This window comes from Balaenoptera acutorostrata, chromosome 5 (assembly GCF_949987535.1).
Source record: "Balaenoptera acutorostrata chromosome 5, mBalAcu1.1, whole genome shotgun sequence".
Classification (NCBI taxonomy): domain Eukaryota; kingdom Metazoa; phylum Chordata; class Mammalia; order Artiodactyla; family Balaenopteridae; genus Balaenoptera; species Balaenoptera acutorostrata.
In genome coordinates, this window is record NC_080068.1 from 44,177,028 (window position 1) to 44,195,951 (window position 18,924).

An 18,924-nucleotide genomic window follows, 5' to 3' on the forward strand; every position below is an offset into this window, starting at 1 on the left:
TCATTATGATTCCTCTGCATGGAAACCCAGTAAGGGATCATCAAGACAGGGCATCTCACTACGATCAGATCAATGCCAGTTGGGCAAAAGCGACAAGATTCTGTGTTACTCAGAGGGAGGGAGAACGGTAAGACACAGGAGTTGAAACTTATCCGCACCAAAGAGGAAAAGGAAACTCCTTTTCTAATCTATTCATTAAACAGGAAACAGCAGGTGGACAGGAAAAGCCGTCTGCCTAGAGCAGACCCAGAGGCACACCGAAATCGAAAAACAAGTGCTCAGGAAAGCGTCTTGGCTCGGAGAGGAAGCGTCTTTCAGACCCTATCTTGTCCCTAGTTTGGAGATCAAAGCATCAGAACTTCAGATAGTGATACTCTGGAGGGGGTGGACAGGGAAGGTCTGAGAGACCCAAATAATGAGGACACTAGGCAGCTAACTACACCACTACGTACAAATACACACATCAGTACGAAAACCTCACCTCCAACCCTCAGCTACTTTAAACACAGCATTGCAGGTCCAGGTTTTCTGAACAGGGGATACTTTAAAGTCTGTTAGCAGTTTAAAACATTGCAACACTGGCACCATATGTTACCTATTCTTTGTTTTTAATTACAGGGCAACACAGTAAACTCCAACACAAAGGTGGGGATGGGGGAGTGCAAAAGGAATAAAGAAAACAGAACCAGTATTTCACAAGAGCATTTAGCCAGCGATGAAGTAGCAGCTAATGCTTTGCAGACTCTCGAGGGTAGAGTTCGCTCAAGGTGCTCTGAGGGATTCTCTTCAGCATTTCTTTGGGGAAGAGTCGGAGCAGTTGCCAGCCAATGTCCAAAGTCTCATAGACAGTGCGGTTTTCGTAAGGACCTTATAAAAAATTGAGACTAGATGAATAAAGGCCAAGTACTTCCAACTTATCAGCGTTCTTCAAAATTTATTGTTATGGGTCTAGCACTGTGAGCATGAAGTATAAAAAAGAGACACAAAGCAGTCAGGTCTCCCAGGACTGGATGTGACCAAATGTGGAAATGAGGGTCTAGACAGTAAGTACCCCTGGGAAACAGAGAAAAGGGAGAAAGTCCGCAGGTGAGACCTTGGGCGCGTGCGTGCGTGCGTGCGTGTGTGTGTGTGTGTTTAACAACGGGTGGGATCTAAAAACACCCCACTGAATAATGGAAACTAGACCCAGAGTTTTGTCCAGAGAGTAGTGAGGAAAGCAGTTTCCCAGCAACACAGGCTGACCTGAAGGAGGCTAGTACAGATACTTAGAAGGCCTTAAATGCCAATTAAGCACCTGAATAGGTCCACGTGAAAGTTTTCAAACTTGCTATTGCTATTATTATTTTTAATAGCAGCATCATTCTTATCCTGCAAATAAAGCTCATTTTTTAACTAAGGAGTTAGAGTGGCTAGAGTTCTGCATTCTTTTCTCTACCAGAATAATTTTTATCTTTTTAAGATATTAAGCTTCTGCATAATTTTTTTTTTTTTTTTTTTTTTAGTAAACCCAACAATCATATGTTCTGGGGATTTTAATAGTACTTAAAAAATGTATCATACAAATAGAAAAGTGCACAAATCCTAAGTGTGCAGCTGATGCATTATTCCAAAATAAACACATCGTTTGTAAGTATCACTGAGGTCAAAAATAGAGTTTACCAGCATTAGCAGGGGTGGCAGGGAAGAGAGCAAACAAAACAGCTTGAAAGCCCTACACATGCTATGTAATAAAAACCATTATAGACTTTTTAACAGAAGGACAATCAATAAAATTAATACTAAATTTACCCCGGCAATGGCACATAGAGAGTCAGGGAGACTGGTGAAGATGCTGGCACTAACGGCCAAGCATGATGGGACAAAGGTCTAGACTAGGTCTTGGGACACAAAGAGTGGTCAGAGATCAGCAGCTTCAACATGGCCCAGGAACTTGTCAAAATACAGGCTTTCTGGCCCCACCCACACCTACCGAATCACAATCTGCACTTCAACAAGATCCCTGGTAGATTCAAAAGCATATTCAACTTTGAGAAACACTGGCCGAAGTTTTTTTCATAGGAATGAAAAGAGAACAGGATAAGATGTTTCAAAGGAGAACAATGCAAATTAGCAACTATTTGATGACTGGAGAATAAATGAAGAGGCTTAAGAATGCCCCATTCCTGAGCTTGGGCTAACTAGGGTAATGGTCATGCCAGAGGTAGACAGGAATTGAAAAGGGAATTGCTAGGCAGGTGGTCAGTTGGGAAAAGACTTTGGTTCTCACCACGCTGAGCCAGAGAGGATGGTGGCATAAACACAGGCTTCCTAGCTGGAGATGTGGGATTAGAGCTTCAGAAAGAGGGTAAAGGCTCCTACACAGCAAGTTAGTCATCAGCATAGGGGAAAAAAAGCACAGAACGAACAGGTAATTAAGCCTTTGGGAACATTAACAATTAAGAAGCAGGAAGATAAGAAATCAGGAGGATGAAAACGGATGGACTGGGAAAGTCCAAAACCCCCAAAGCCAGAGGAGAGCATTGCAGAGAGGTTAAGAGCGAGGAGAAGTGGCAATGGAGGTAGGAGAGCAGAAGGCCGGTTGTAAGGAAGATAAAAAATAAGACAGGAGCTAAATAAATGGATAAAGAAATTGAAGGTAGAGGGGAAGGAACCAGAGGGCTAAGAACGAAGACATGGCAGGCGGCTGGAAGAACCTCTTCTCTAATCAGAAGGAAAATTGTATGGAGACCAATGTAAATTCTCTCAGACTAGGAAAGATGTCCTCAAAACTACATATGATGCTGTTTCTATTCATAGGAAAATAGTAATCTTACCCTGAGCAATGAAGTTCCTCTCAAACTTCTGCAGAAATTCCAAGTAAAGCACATCATCTGAGGTAAGGGCTTCTTCTCCAACTACGGCTTTCATGGCCTGCACATCCTTACCAATAGCATAGCATGCATCCTAAAGAGAAAAAAAGGTTTACATGAACCTTTATAAACGGTAACGGTACTCTGGGCATTATAAGTGTATTGCTGTAGCTATCTTCACAGTATTTCACATTATTTCCAAACATAATTCACATATGCAAGTACTGGAAAGACTTTATTATACAGCAGTCTCACTAAGGAAGGAGTCTTCAGGCATGCAATACATAGACATTACTAACACTCTACAAAAAATACACTCCCTCGATATATCAATGAGCTTCCATTTTGTAGAGCATTTAAAAATCACAACTTACACAATAGGAGAAATCCATCTCTAAATTCTATTCCAAAAAAAATATCTGGGTTATCAGTAGGTTTATTTATCATTTCTACTTTAAGGTCAAATGTATTTTTCTTTAATTATGCTTGGTATACAATCTCAGGACCATAGAAACCAAGGATTTCATAGAATATACACAGCTGTATCCCTTAGCGTTCTGGTGATTGCCTAATATGTTAAACAAAAAATTAGTTAGAATAGTCTTTCAGAAATACTCTGTAATAAAGGTTACTAATAAAAACTTAATCGTCTTATGCCTTTTTAATTTAAAAACTACCTCATACAGCATTAGAGGTGGGTTTCCAGCATGTGATCTTTAATCTTTGTCATGAGCAGTTATCCTTATGAAAAAGACTGTTTGGCTCTAATAAATGTTTCTGTATTCCAGTATTCTATATTATATATTCTATATTAAAATTCTACTTTGATGGGGGGAGAAGAAAAGTGATATGGAAGAAAGACAAGAGGTATAAGACAGCAGCATGAACTGAGAAAGTATTCATTTCTTTGAACACAATCCTGGAGAAAACATACGTACCAGCTGGTTAGATACATCGGCGTGATCCTTTCTGGTCATACCTTCTCCAGTAGCAGACTTCATTCACCGAGACAACGAGGGCAGCACATTAATAGGCGGGTAAATCTTGGGTAAAAGGGGAAGGGGGAAAATATTATATTTAAGTACAAAATTCAAGCTTTACTGGTAGTAAAGGAGGATTTTGAAACTCATTTTTATTGCTGAAATTGCATAAAACTGCTACATTTGTTTCCTAGATGATTCCTAATATCTCTTCCTGGTAAAAAAGGAAGTAAGAAACATTGTACAGGTTAAGATTTCTTTTTGAGAATCAAATCCAAAAAGTAAAATCTACAAAACAGTACAAGATTCTATTAAAAAATGGAATTTTCAACATCTGCCTACAGTAGCAAATCCAAATGGTCTTCTGAACTCTGGCTCATAAAATCACACATAAAAAGATTAACAATAATTTCACCTAAAAGCTGATATCAGAAGCTGGCATCTACTAAAGAACCAATAAAAAATCTGTTTTTGATTATTCAGTCATAAAAAAGAATGAAATCTTGCTGTTTGCAACATCATGGATGGACCTTTAGGGCACTATGCTAAGTGAAATAAGCCAGACAGAAAAAGATAAATACCATATCATCTCACATATATGGGACCTTAAAAAACAAACAAAAAAATGTCAAGCTCACAGATAGAGAACAGACTGGTGGCTGCCTGAGGCAGGGGATGAGTGAGCAAACGGGTGAGGGAGGTTAAAAGGTACAAACTTCCAGTTATAAAATGAGTAAGTCATGGGGATGGAACTTTCACAGCATGGTGACTATGTACGTTAATAATACTGTATTGCATATTTAAAGGTAGCTAGAAGAGTGGCTCTTCAAAATTCTCATCACAAGAAAAAAAGTCTTGTAACTATGTGAGGTGGTGGATGTTAAGTGGACTTACTGTGGTGATCATTCTGCAACATATACAAACATCAAATCATGACATTATACACCTGCGACCGATGTAATGTTACGTCAATTATACCTCAATTAAAAAAATTTTAACAATAAAAGACAAAGAAAAAACTCTGAAAAATCTGTTCTTGTATTAATAACAAAAGTGTGTGTGTTTAACAACGGGTGGGATCTAAAAACACTCCACGGAATAATGGAAACGAGACCCAGAGTTTTGTCCAGAGACTAGTGAGAAGAGCAGTTTCCCAGCAACACAGGCTGACCTGAAGGAGGCTAGTACAGATACTTAGAAGGCCTTAAATGCCAATTAAGCACCTGAATAGGTCCACGTGAAAGTTTTCAAACTTGCTATTGCTATTATTATTTTTAATAGCCGCATCATTCTTATCCTGCAAATAAATCTCATTTTTTAACTAAGGAGTTAGAGTGGCTAGAGTTCTGCATTCTTTTCTCTACCAGAATAATTTTTATTATTATATATATTATCATTATATGTGACCTGGAGGGAGTCACTCACCCTTTGAGACCTTGTTACAGGGAAGAACCCAATCTGACTACACGTTGGATCTGTTTCTTTGACTTTAACCTTTGCCTTCCGCTGCTTTTGTTCACTAAAAGGATACTTTCTGTACATAATGGCCTGCCTCGGGGGAACCCTGTTCCTCTGCCTGAATGTTAAACCAAAGTGCCTTTGTTCAGGGAAACATACGGACTCTGTCCACCTGTGGATGGCTGCAATTAAAAAGAAATTAATACATCCCCTCCCTGAGGCTGGCCATTCCAGGGGATATTCGCAAAACTTATGGCCCTTTTACTTTACCTCCTCATCGCCTCCCCATCTCTGTGCTATAAAAGAAACTAGCATCCAAACCCCGATAAGATGGTTATTTTGAGACTTTAATCTGCCGTCTTCTCGGTCTGCTGGCTTTCCGAATAAAGTCGTATTCTTTCCCTCAATGCGTCATCTCTGATTTATTGGCCTGTCGTGTGGCAAGCACAGCAAGCTTGGACTCGGTAACAACCTTAGTTTATCCGGATGCGGGTGCTTTGTACCAGGTGAACTCTAAAGTTTTCCCTTCTGTAGATAAGTTTACCTCAACACGTTCCAGAAGGTAAAAGAATCATCTCTCCTTCTGCTTGATTAAAGTAAGCAAACATCTACCTAAAGTGCACTTAAAATATTTGCTTTCCAGACATTTATGTAATATATTCCGCCATGAAAATCTCAAGTTGTGGTCAATGTGTTGGAAAAAGTATGCACTTAATCCGTATTTCCAGTTTGGGTTTATGGCTTCTTGGTGGAAGCAAGTCAGGAGAGTCAAAAGCAGAAAGAGATAACCATCTCCGTGTTTCCCACCACCTTCTCCTACAGCAAGAGAGAACCCACCCGCCCCATGGCTGAGCACAACTACACCACACAGGAACTCACAGCGCCTGGCCCTGAAATAATCCGAAACCCAGGGCCAATGCAGATCTGTGAAACTGGGTCCTAAATGCTGCTTTTAATTGACATGCTTCTGTTATCTGTATTGTTTAGGCAGCTGCAACGTAAGCATGATAGAAACATTGTTGAAATCAAGTATTTTTCAAACACATTGCTAAAGTTATAGGCTTTTACTTTTTTTTTTTCCCTCCTGCTTGAAATATTATTAATCTAGGATGGAACACAGCTCACCCTTCCTGTGTAGCAAAAGTACAGCTCAAGTTTCTCAATACTCTTTCTTTCCCAATCTTTCTAAATGATCAGGAAGAAAACATTTTAGAAGACATCTGGGAACATATCTTTTGCTGGCAAAGATGTTGAAAACAGAGAAAAAGTCAGAAGAAAATTACTTCCAATGACATCAAGACCGTATTTTGAAATTGTTACCGACCAGGGTTCTTGGCGTCCTTAAACAATCAAAATTGATCAAAGGCCAGACAAGAAATTCAGGCAAGGCTTTATTGGGGCCCCTGCTGCAGCAGGGGGGAGCGAGAACAAACAACAGGTTCCTTTGCTTGCGTGCTCCCTAAGCGGGGGCGAGCTTGCTGCTTAGATGGCAGTGGTCCCCAAACCTTTTTGGCACCAGGGACCGGTTTCATGGAAGACCATTTTTCCACGGACCGGCACGGGGTGGGGTGGGGGGATGTTTCAGGCAGTAATGTGAGCGATGGGGAGCAGGAGATGAAGCTTTACTCGCTCCCCTGCCACTCACCTCCTGCTGTGCAGCCTGATTCCTACCAGGCTGCGGCCTGGGGGTTGGGGACCCCTGTTATATGGCATGAGGGCAGGGGTGTGTCCAGGGGTCGGGCCAGAAGGGTGGCTTAAGTGGTTTGCCCACCGCTTAGGTGGTGGTGTGTGCAGGGGGCACGTGCAGTACCCTGCTTTTGCTCTGGGATCTTCAGAAGTGGCAGTTGGGTTTTTTGGTCTCTTTGTATCTTTTGTCCAGAATTTGCCCCAACTGGGCCTGCACGTCGTTATTTTTAGTACCATACAGTTTCTTTGTTATTTTGTTGCTTGAGGAGAGGTGTGTCGAGGTGCAAGCACTGCAACACTGCAGCAAAGGGCCCCAGGTCCCAGCAAAGGGTCCCAGGTCCCAGCCTGTCTCAAAATCAATATATGGCTGTTGAAAACAATACTAGAACACTGCAAATAAAAGTATGTTATTTGATACATGGCACAAATTTAGTTCTGACAAATGAATTGGCTTCTAAACTTCAAGAGTAACACAAAAGAAGAAAATGAAGTATGGTTAGTGTTATTAAGGAATGCCTCAAAGGAGTGCTGGGTAGTGGGCATATTCTATTAGCAGCTTCAAGGAATTAAATAAATTAATGAAATTAAAGGAATTAAAGTGTTTAACTGTGAGTCTAGACTGTTTCAGGACTACTGGGAGAATAGCACTAACCCAGTGGCCTCCTGTATATGTTGAAAATAGTAATATGCAAATTGGGTCATTTGTACAAAATTTAGGAAAATTTCTCATTAAGAAGTTCCATTGACTTAAAGTGATACCAATATGTGTTTAGTTCAACATTCAACTACTTCAAATGGTAGGGAATTCCTTTAACCTACTGTTCTGTTGAAGCCCTAACCCCCAGTACCTCAGAATGTGACTGTATTTGGAGAAAGGGTCTTTAAAGAGGTGATTAAGGTAAAAGGAGGCCATTAGGGTGGGTCCTAATCCAATCTGACTGGTGTCCTTACTAGAAGAGGAAATCTGGACACAGAGAAGCACCAGGGAAGTGTGCACACGGAGGAAAGACCATGTGAGGACACAGCAAGAAGACAGTCATTTGTCAGCCAGGGAGAGAGGCCTCAGAAGAAACCAACCCTGCCAACACCTCGATCTGGGACTTCTAGCTACCAGAACTGTGAGAAAATAAATTTCTGTTGTTTAACCGTCTGAATGTGGCATTTTGTTACTGCAGCCCAAGGAAAATAATACTCTTAGCTTCTGGATTGGCCTGTGGTGGCCTTGCTGAGTGACTTGGATCGGTGCGTCCCTTCCGGCTCAGCCACAATTCGTTATACTCACGACCCTCAGGGTCTCACAAGGTTTGTACGCTGGGTGGGTGCCATGTTGGCTACCACTCTCTAAGTCGGCCTTATTTCCAAAGGAGTTTAAGTTCCTCCTCAAACCATCACTGACCAGTCTAGTTCTGGCAAGCAGAAGGCACTCGGTGGCATTGTTGAAATTCAGGAAGTTTTCAAGTTTAATTGTGTCTGCCAGTTGAATTCCCGGAAGAGTTTGTGTCTGAGAAGGACCACGATGGTACCTCCTAGCTAACTCAGACCATCCTTAACCACATTCCACACCGTCCGTGCCTAACAGACACTTGTTCACTGACTCAATTTTCAGGGCCAACTGGTCATTTCTAGGCCTTTCCATTCTTTCTAGCACAGGCTCCTTGTTTTTTCCTATAGAGAGGGCCAGTTCAGAGGTGTCCTCTATGAGTCATCACTCTTAAGGACTCAGGGAAATCACCCTGAGTCCTTAGTTTTGAAATGTGGCATCACTTATTTTTGAAATGTGACAGATTAAGCGCCTTACTAGGGAATGACCATTGCTTAGGTAATGAATGAAGGGCCTTGGTCGTGCCCTCCTCAGGAGCAGAGCCTCCAGAGCTTCAGAAGGACTTGGTGTGTTCTGTCCACCTTAGCACAGGACCATGCTGGTATTTTCATGTAAGAAACTAAGGGTGTTAAATCAGATCATCTTATTAAAATAATAGAATATAAGATTGAAGGTAAGAAAGACTGAAGGAAAGGAAGAAAAAAAATCAGAACCAAAAGAGAGAACAGTGATAACATCGCAGGCCTGAGTCACCATCCTGAGAAAGGCTTGCTGGTGTCTAGGCACCTGAATTTTGGGAGGGCTTTCACCACTCCCAGAACTGAGAAGAGTGGCTCACTGCTGCCTAAGATGTTTATGCAAACAATGTGGGTGGTGCTGAACACTTGCTTTCCTTCTGGAATCTGGGATTTTGATATGTACCAGGGAGAGGGTGCCTACATGACCATCCCCCATAAAAGCCTGGGCTCCTAGGCTGAGGCTAAGCTCCCCTGGTTGGCAACATTTCCCACATGTTGTCCTCACGGCTGGAGGACTGAAGCGTGTCCTGTGTGGTTCCACCGGCAGAGGACTCGAGGGAGCTTGCCTCTGGTTTCCTCCAGACTTTGGTCCACTTGCCTTTTCCTTTGTTGACTGTACTTTGTGTCCTTCTGCTGTAGTAAATCACAGCTGTGAATATAACGCTAGGCTGATTCCTATGAGTCCTTCCAGTGAATCATGGAGCCTGGGAGTGGCGTGAGGGACCCCAATACAGGAGTGATCACGGAGAACTGCCAGAGGCAAAGAACCCAGAGTGGAATGCAGCCTGGAGACATTCCCTATAGGACACAAGTCACCTCCATGAGAACTGCACAGAACAAGCTCTTAAGATAGCATCCTCCTTTCCACCTGTCACAGATGGGCCTTTCATAATAACAGGAGATCTGTTCTGCATTTCCACACTTTCAAGTAACAATCACAGGTCACAGGAAGACGTGTGACACAACATACTTATGTATTCCAAGCGCTTTATCTAGTAACAGGGCAACTCTACGAGGCTTTCTCAAGATTTGGCTCTTTCGGTGATTTCATTGCTTCTGAGAATGAGATGATTATCTTGTGCTCAATAAAACATACAAACAGATAAATGTGTTAATGTCTTTACTAACTGTTAGATTTGGGTAGACTAGTATAGGCTATGTGTGGTAGGATTAATTCTTAGATTTGCCAAAGTCCAAAAGAAGAGAGCCAGGTAAGCATCAAACTTCACACGTGTCATCACAAGAAAAAGAATGTGTAACAATGTGAAGTGATGTTTGTTAACTAAACTCACTGTGGTAATCATTTCACAATATATACATACATCAGATCATTAGGTTGTACACTTTAAACTTACACCATGTCATGTGTCAATTACGTCTCAATAAAACTGGAAAATAAATTTCACGCGAATGGTAGACATCTTGAACAAAAATTCCATTTTCAAATAATTTGTGAGGAAGAGTGAAAGCCACTGAACAACTAAACCCTTCTGAGACATTCCGTATGGATTTTTAACCTCTTTCAAGAGGCTAACTGTCCATTTTAATATTAGGGAAAAGTAGACAATCCTGCAACAGTGGAATGAAAAATTCCTCCATTCAAAATTTTCTTCTCAAATCAGAATATTTAGATTTATCCTACACTATGTTTGTAAGGGAAACATACTTACTACCACAAGATTTTGCTCTCATTTATGCAAAAAATAGTAGCTCTCTTACAGTGTTTGTCACAATTCCGATTTCAGAGGAAGTGTTAACTTAAATAGGATTTAGCCAAATATGTTTAAAAACATGTCAAGATCGGGACTTCCCCGGTGGTCCAGTGATTAAGACTTTGCCTTCCAATGAAGGGGGTGCAGGTTCAATCCCTGGTCAGGGAGCTAAGATCCCACATGCCTCAGGGCCAGAAAAGCAAAACATAAAACAGAAGCAATATTGTGACAAGTTCAATAAGGACTTTAAAAATGTCCACATCAAAAAGCTCTTTAAAAAAAATATGTCAAGATCAAACAGCTGTTTTTAAACTAATTGTGTATTTAAAGCTGTTTTGGTAGTTTTAGTGACAAAATAGAGATGCTTTTTTCTCAGCATTTTAAATTTGAGTTAGCAATACTGTTAAACCAAAATGATTAGGGTCATACGGTTCACACTGTAATTTCAAAATTAACTCTTCCACAAGAGAAGTTAATCTTAGAATAGGACAAAGAAATATACATTTGAAAACTAAGTTTAAGTAAATGTGAAATAAGTCCTTTGCAACATATAATTGCCATTTCATAAGAAAAGTAAAAGGCTGTGTGTTAGTCAGAGCAGAGGTAAGACAATTCTCCATGGGTTTCTCACATTTCTGCACATCTTACAAACAGAAGCACCGACAGCCCTTTATTCTCAGCTATCTTTCCAAGGATGTTTAGATAGAAAACAGCCTTGTAAGATAATGTCTTCTTCCAGAGGTAAGGGCAAGCATGCTCACCTCCCAAAAGATTCTGGTTCGCTGAACTCTTGTCTTACAACCCGCTGTGCGTGCAGGCATCCATCTGGGCCTGTCCACACAGGCCCTGTGTGCCTCAGGGTCAAGGAGAACCAAGGCAAATATTCGGATGCCCATGCTGGCTGCAGTGGTTTATGAGTAACCAAGTAAGTAATAGAGTCCTTTGTTTCTGACCCATAAGTCTTCTGTCTTCTACCTGCATCCATGGAAAACGGCAGCTTAACTTGTTGCAAATAGGGCAAAATCTCAGATACTCCACAGTTCTGGATGGAAAGATTAAAGTTCATCTCTCAGAAGACTTACTATAGAATGCATATGAAAAGGTCTATGACTAAATAATCTATTTATTTCAGGTCACTATGCAAACATTTATATATTTTAACATATTGATCTGCTCAATATGTTAAAATGTATATGTATGTTTGTGCTCTTTTGTTTTTTATTGATGCATGGTTAGAAATTCTTCTTTGTTTCCTTTTTAAAAATGGTATGTATTGCATTGTTTTTTGATAGAAAATAACAAGAAAAAAAATGTAGTCTGGGGTCTCACTAGTCAGAAAATCCCTGGTGACATGAAAAATAAATAATAGACATAGGCACACTTGGCTAGAAAATTCAAATAGTACAGAAAAGCTTAAAGAACACAGAAGCCACTCTTTCCAACCCAGCACCAACTTAACCATTTTTATGGTTTATTAAAATTGTCTGGGCTTCCCTGGTGGCGCAGTGGTGGAGAGTCTGCCTGCCGATGCAGGGGACACGGCTTCCAGCCCTGGTCTGGGAGGATCCCACATGCCGCGGAGCAGCTGGGCCCGTGAGCCACAACTACTGAGCCTGCACGTCTGGAGCCTGTACTCCGCAGCAAGAGAGGCCGCGATACTGAGAGGCTCGCGCACCACGATGAAGAGTGGCCCCGGCTCGCCGCAACTGGAGAAAGCCCTCGCACAGAAACGAAGACCCAACACAGCCAAAAATAAATAAATAAATAATTAAATAATTATTTAAAAAAAAAAAAAAGGAAGGAAATTCTGACGCATGCTACAATATAGATGAAACTTGAAGGCATTATGCTAAGTGATGTAAAGCAGTCACAAAAATGCAAATACTATATTATGAGATATCCAGAGTAGTCAAACGCATAGAAACAGTAAGTACAACATGGCGGATGCCAGGGAGTAGGGAGACAGAGAAATGGAGAGTTGTTTGATGTGTATAGATTTTCAGCTTTGCAGGGTGAAAAAGTTCTGGAGATTGGTTACATATCCATGTGAATATATTTAACACTATTGAAGTGAACACTTAAAAATGATCAACATGGTCATTGTTATGTGTATTTTACCACAATTAAAAATTTTTAAAAATCAAGTTCCAAAAAAAAGAAAGAAAAAAAAAACCTTTACCCAGATATCACCTGCCTCCTCCCCTCTAGTGTGAATTAACTACTCCTTTCTTCATGGCCCCACTTAATTCCTGCACATACCTCTAGTAGCGTCTTATCACATTTTTGGTAATTCTTTGTTTGACAGGATAAGGGTTACTGTCCCATGAGTGAGATGAACACCCATCCACTTCTAGGCTCTTGACCAGAAGCTAAGAAAATATACTAGGGTCTTTAGTAAGATGGAGAAAAGAGACAGTAGCCCTGACGGCATAATATGCCACAGGGGATACTCAAGAGTATACCTTGTATGTGTAGAGGTGTCACTCTGAGGCTAGATCTGGAGGGGCTAATGTCCTTCAGCCATCCTTCTGTAAGCAGCATCTGAAAGGCCTGAAGAGCACGTCCTCCCACCTCCAACAGATGAAAACATCCCCTTCTCTATCATGAGTCCAACCAACTGAAATGATTGGCCACACCCAGTCTGACCTGTTGGCAGGAAGAGAGGAAGATACTCATTTCAGATAGAGCCAAGATAAAGTAGCTTATGTAACAGACAAGGTACTCTGGGGCCACATAAAGAACTGTTTTGCTGCCTCCCCTGAACTCTTTGTATGTACACTTGATGCCTAACAAGAATTTTTTTTTTTTTTTTTTTTCTGATAACGGACTGGACCTTCCTACCCTTCCCAGTTCATAGCCAAGAGGTAACACTTGTTTGATCTGTCTTCCCTCCTAGATGAGGAGCTCCTTTAGGGCATGGACCACACCTTATTCGTCTTCGTATCCCCTGTGTGCACCAGTGCTGGCACATAGCAGGACTGGTACACACAGCCTGCCCAACAAATGACTGAATGGTTAGAGTGAGGGTGTGGTGAGTCATTACAATAATCCAGAGAGAGGCTTTTGACAGAGCAACTACTCCACCCCTAGAGAAAGGACAGTCTGAATAGAGAACCACAGGGAAGATGTGGGTCTGGTGGCTGTGGGGAGCAGAGGGGGCATGAGAAGAAAAAGTGGTTCGTTATAAAGCCAAGGCTGAGCAGGCTGATGAAGTTTATGCCCTCAAGTCTCATGTTCTGTTGTCTCACTGGTCTAATGACAGGGCCGGCCTTTATCTGGTCGCCGGGCAAGTGTCCCTTCATTCTATAATTTCAGCTCCAACTGAAGCAACACCATAACACTGGCTCAGTGGCCACCATTCCACAAGCCACATACGTTGCTTCAGTTTTAAATTAGGTATTGTTTTTTCTGGCTGATTGGACTGATTCTGGTCTACTAACAATGAGATGCTCATGTATGGCCCTTTCATGTAGTCAATCCTTGGTAATGTTTTTCCCTCTCTTGTAACGCTGGAAAGGATTCCTAACAAGTTGATCCAAAAATCAGCTTTCTTTGTCAACATAATGGTATCCTTTCAAACTCACATTTATAGACTTTGCAAGCTGGAAAGAAGAACAAAGCTTAGTTCCTGGTAAGGAAATTTGTCCCCAGAGGACGGAGTTGGGTCCCAGTGAACTAGAAGTAGAATCCAGAGCCCCTAGCTTCCATTCCTGGCCCCTGTCCTTCTGCTATCCGCCGCAGGTGCAGCCACAGCTGCTTGGGACACGGCCAGCTCGCCCTCCTCTGCACTTCGGTGCGATCAGGGCTCCCTCTGGAGAGCTCTAAATTATCCACGTTGGGAGAGGAGGAATGAGCAGACACGATTCTTCTGAGGTTAAGTTTCCTTGGAACGTTCTGGGTGATGTTTTTCTAAAGCTCCATCTCAACAATGCTGACTTCGAGGCTTAGGAGACAGTCCAGAAACGCACTGGTTAGCGGAGAATTTGCCACAAACAGCTGCGTGGCCGATGGGCCGGCGCACTACTGTATACTAACCAGCCCCCAAACCATTTATTCATCACTTATAGGCATTATTTGAGCACCTACTGTGTGTCTGGCTGCAAGCTGTCCAATAAGGAGTTGAGCGGCTCGGGGCTTTGTGACCACCTAGAGGGGTGGGATAGGGAGGGTGGGAGGGAGACGCAAGAGGGAGGGGATATGGGGATATATGTATACATATAGCTGATTCACTTTGTTATACAGCAGCAACTGACACACCACATTGTAAAGCAACTATACTCCAATAAAGGGGTTTTCTAAAAAAAAAAAAAAAAAGATTTGAGCGGCTGCCTGCAACCCCCGCCCCCCCCCCCCCACCCCCCGCCCCAGGCCCAAGGAGCCATAGGAACCGGGAGACACAGGGACTTGTGATTCTCAACTCAGATCTGGCCTTAGCTTGTGTTCCCACCTGGGGCAAGTATTTTAAGTCCTCCAGCCCGTAGCTTCAAAGCAAAAAGAAGTCTTTTCAAAAGGGAAGGGTATTTCTGGGAACCGGAGAAACAGACAACAACAGCTGCAGAAGTGCTGTGAGCCCCTCTGCAGGCTCCCTGACCCGGGAACCACCGCTCACCCACCCGCGGGCGGAGGCTGCCCGCTGCCTGCCGAGCAGGCTGCCCCGTCCGGCCCCGGGGAGCCCGGGCAGCGGAGGCGCAGGGGGCGCCTTTCTCTTTAAGAGCCCCACAGGCGATGCTGATTGGCTGTAGCTATGCGGGTCTTTCTTCCCAGCTCCCTCCCTCGGAGCGCTCCCTCCCCCGCCGCTTTCTCGGCTTTTTCCACACCCCCTCCGCCCACCCCCCTGCGTCCCCCCCAGCCCCTGACGCTCGCCTCCGGTTCCTCGCCGCAGAGTTCAGCCCCGGCAGCGGTAGGGGCGACTCGCTAGCAAGAGATGCCGGGCGCCAAGATTTGCATTCTTCAGCCACGCTGAACACCAGAAGAAGAGAGAAGGAAGCAGAGAAGCCCCGGGAAGGCGGGGACGGGAGGTGCGGAAATCCCCGCCTAAAAGGCAGAAGCCGTCGCCCCCACCAGAGAGCTCCGCGCCGGCTGCTCGCCTGCTTGCTGCCGCTGCCACGAGCGCCCGCCTCTCCCCAGCCATGCCAGGCTCGGCCGCCGACGAGGGGAAGGTCCCCTTCCGCACCGCCAAGGAGGAAATCCGTGTGGGCTTCGGGGTCGAGGGCTCGGAGGGCGGCGGCGGCGGCCGGCGGCAGGACATCGCCTGGAGGAACGTCTTCCTGATGAGCCTGCTCCACTTGGGGGCCGTGTACTCCCTGGCGCTCATCCCCAAAGCCCAGCCGCTCACTCTGCTCTGGGGTAAGTCCCGCCGGCCCCCCTGCGCCCCGGACACCGAGGCGAGGCGGCGCCGGGGCGCGCGGGGGCGCGCGGAGGCGCGGGTCGCCGCTGGCTTCGGGCGGTGCGGAGCCCCCCCTCCGCTCTCCGCTCGCCTCCCCACCACGCGCCCCGGCCCCCCCGGCCTGCAGTCGTCCGGCCTTTGGGACAGGCAGGTATTTCTGTGCTGGTATTTTCAACTTCTGCCTCCCCCGCTGTCTGCTTGACTAGGCGCCTTTGGCGGCGCCTGGACGGAGTCGGGGCCGTTCGGCGCCACCGCTGTGCGCAGAGGCGCACCGGCTGAACCCGGGTTCCAGGGCGGGGAGACCGATGGGATGATTGTGTCGCCCAGGCGGGTCCCAGGGGCGCTCCTTTCTGCCGCCCTTCGGCTTCTCAGTCTCCTCTGTGGGCCACGGACCTTGGGGCCGAGTTAAGGACAAGAAAGGGAGTTGCAGCGGGGGTGGAGAGACCCGGCACCGGATCAGTCTTGATGTTCGTGCAGGAGATGGAAGACACCAGTTCCCTTCCTGCCCCTGCAAGGCCCCCATCCCTGCCCCCTCCGTGATCTCTTGTGCCCAGTTGCACTTCTACGGTCCCAGAAGTTTCTCGGCGAGCACACCAACCCCGCGGTGAGAGCGCTCTGCCCCCTGCGAAAAGCTTAGACCGTGACCGAGCAGATCCCTTTCAGGGACCTATCCCTTCTGACCAGTGCCTGTCTGTCACCGCACCTGTAGCTCTCCCTCTCGCCACCCTCTTTCCTAGCACCCGCAACCCTGCCGGCATGGGAGGGAGCCCAGGAGCCCCCCCTCAATGCCCCCCACCTCCCGGGGCCCGGGGGCCGCGTGCCTGCCCTACGTGACTCCAGTGGCTGACCTCAGAACCACTTCCAACACCCCCTGCCCCAGCAACTGGTTTTGGCCTCAGTCCCTGCAGTGGCCACGTTAGCCGGGACAAAAGGCGCTGGCCTTGATATCCTGGGCTGAGAATTGGACGAGATGATCCAAGAAGCCCTTTCAGCTCTCCTCTCCGAGATCGCCAAGGAACGGGGGCAGGCGAAACACAACCTACTTTTATTCCCAGAGGGGAAGAGGAAGGAAGAAAATAAGAAAATCTCTTTCTGCAAGGCGTCTTATTTAGCATAGTGCCAGCTCCAAACGCCTGGGTTCATAATGGGGCCACTCGTTTCCAAATCTTCCCCTGAAACTCTGCAGTCCCTGCTCTCGGAAGCAAACTCTTCCAGAAGATGGGGGCCTCTTAGGGGAGTGTGGCTGAGCAGAGCTGAGGAATGATGAGAGGGGCGGGGCGTCTGTGGGGATCTGTGAAGCCTCCCAGAGCCGCCTAAGCTTTGGGTAACCTCCCTGCTCAGCCCTCCCCTGCTCAGTACACCTCCTCAATTCAGTGTCCTTTCCACCATCTTCTTTACTGTTATGTGTTGGTTTCATTCTCCCTGTCTTCCTTCTTCCTTTACTTCCAGATGACTAGATCGTGAGATGCTCAGTCATTGCTTCATGGACACACTCCCCCCACCTGCCAACCAAAACCCTTATTGCCCTGGATCCTCCAGGGAGCTGCTCCCTCTCCACCCCACTCCTTCTCCCTGCAGGGGCAGGACTGTGCCTTTGGACTGCAGAGCTCACCTGCCTCCAGGGGATTGGGGCTTAGCTTTAATAGCAGCAGTGTCAGAGAGCTCAGGGAGAAGTGAGCACTTAAAATATTGTCTTACATGCCTGGAGCTCCACAGACCCACAGGCTCCATCCCTTACTGCCACCCACCCGCTGGTTCTGGCATCCCACCAGGAGCCACAAGGACAAGGCCCCCTCTCCAGGTTTGCCAGTCACCTCTGCCCTTTCCAGGCCACTCACCGTGGTGGAGACAGAATCTTTCTTCTGAAAGACCTCGGCCAGAAGACACCGTCCTCGGCCTCAAACTCCTCCAGCTTCCCCGGAGAAGTCAACACACTGCAGGACTCTGGGTTCCCCTTTGTGGGTGATGTTGCCAAGCCCATCCTTGTGCCTTCCTGCATAGTCTATTGCCTTAGCTACTTTTCATCAGTTCCATTCCCTGAATCTTGATTCACTCCCTACCTGGGTTTCATTGCTCCCCCCCCCCACCAAAAAAACCCAAACAAACAGAAAAAGAGCCGACAGTGGTGGATATTGTAGTTTCAGATTCAAACTTGTGACTTAGAAACATTCCGAGTAAGTGAATGTTATCTGATGGATAGCTTGTGAGAGAAGAAGTGAGGGAGAGAGAGAGCTAAGATCAGTGTGCTGATGGCTAGAATCTATAGGGAGACTGTTGATCAGGGTTATTTTCATTGAAAGCCCTGGTGCTGTGAGCTTCAAATTTCTCCCCACTGGATGCCCGTTTCATCATCTCTCCCACTGGCTCTGTCTAGTGTTAGGACTGAGTTCACGCACCAGTGGGCTGTTTGTCCACTGCAGGGACCTGAGTTGTCAAGGCAGTAGGCTTAACTAGCCCATCTATTATTGCTTGCCACCCTCCACCCCAGGTATGGTTGCCCTGGAAACAGGAGGCATCCATGCAGAGCACCCAGCAGAGGATGTTTTAGGTGTTCAGTTGTGCGACGAGTAATTTGCGTGGCAGTAAAATGTCATCCATGAAAGATCCCATCAAGTTGTTCAGTCCAGACCTCCTCCACTGCCTCACTCCCCACCTTTTTATGACTCTCCTTGGGCCCAGAGCAAGTTGTTTTCTCTTCTTATCCTTTGCAGTTTTCTGAGTGGGCAGGCTGTCAGAACGGATTGCTCTTGGTGCCTGCAGGTCTTGAGGGATGAGTTTATGACTTTTGAGCACAGAACACGACCTCCAGCTGGAGGAAAAATCTTCACCTGAAGCCTTGAGCTCACAAAAGTGCCTGCTTTGAGGGTTTTTGGCCAAAGGGGCAGTTTGTTCATGCCCTGAATCCCAAGACGAGTGGAATAGGGGAGTGAGGAGCTGCAGCTGTGGTGTCGAGGTCAGAGTCCTGGCGCCTCTTCCCAGCAGCTTTGCCCTGTCTCCAGGCGTTCTGGCCCCTG

The 18,924-nt window shown here is 45.6% G+C and overlaps 2 protein-coding genes across 3 annotated transcripts in view; one reads left to right on the plus strand and one right to left on the minus strand.

Moving 5' to 3' along the window:
• Positions 1-719: 719 nt before the first annotated feature.
• Positions 720-17,809, minus strand: LOC103020145 (V-type proton ATPase subunit B, brain isoform-like). Of its 2 annotated transcripts, XR_009008302.1 has the most exons (6): positions 14,611-14,672; positions 14,109-14,467; positions 12,987-13,170; positions 3,788-3,892; positions 2,814-2,943; positions 720-867 (listed from the first exon to the last, which is right to left on the minus strand). XR_009008302.1 is itself a non-coding variant. In XM_057546339.1 (5 exons), the coding sequence occupies exons 3-5, from the start codon at positions 3,848-3,850 to the stop codon at positions 728-730; spliced, it is 333 nt and encodes a 110-aa protein (XP_057402322.1). In that variant the 5' UTR covers positions 3,851-3,892; positions 12,987-13,170; positions 17,749-17,809; the 3' UTR covers positions 720-727. The 2 variants fall into 2 exon arrangements, 1 of the variants encoding a protein (XP_057402322.1); XM_057546339.1 differs by lacking the exons at positions 14,109-14,467; positions 14,611-14,672 and adding an exon at positions 17,749-17,809.
• The window catches only part of LOC130708202 (NUT family member 2G-like), a gene marked incomplete at its 5' end in the record, with an annotated part of 111,424 nt that continues 108,062 nt past the window's right edge, over positions 15,563-18,924 (plus strand). Inside the window, one exon of the mRNA XM_057546303.1 lies at positions 15,563-15,870. Within this exon, the coding sequence (XP_057402286.1) occupies positions 15,563-15,870 (308 nt within the window). The remainder of the gene's footprint in view (positions 15,871-18,924) is intronic.

Excerpts from the sequence above, each read along its gene's own strand:
- LOC103020145 (XM_057546339.1), bottom strand. The coding sequence starts at position 3,850 with ATGAAGTCTGCTACTGGAGAAGGTATGACCAGAAAGGATCACGCCGAT. Across the intron at positions 2,944-3,787 it reads CCGATGTATCTAACCAGCTG|GATGCATGCTATGCTATTGG; the intron begins GTACGTATGTTT and ends TTTTCTCTTTAG. Across the intron at positions 868-2,813 it reads GAGGAACTTCATTGCTCAGG|GTCCTTACGAAAACCGCACT; the intron begins GTAAGATTACTA and ends ATTTTTTATAAG.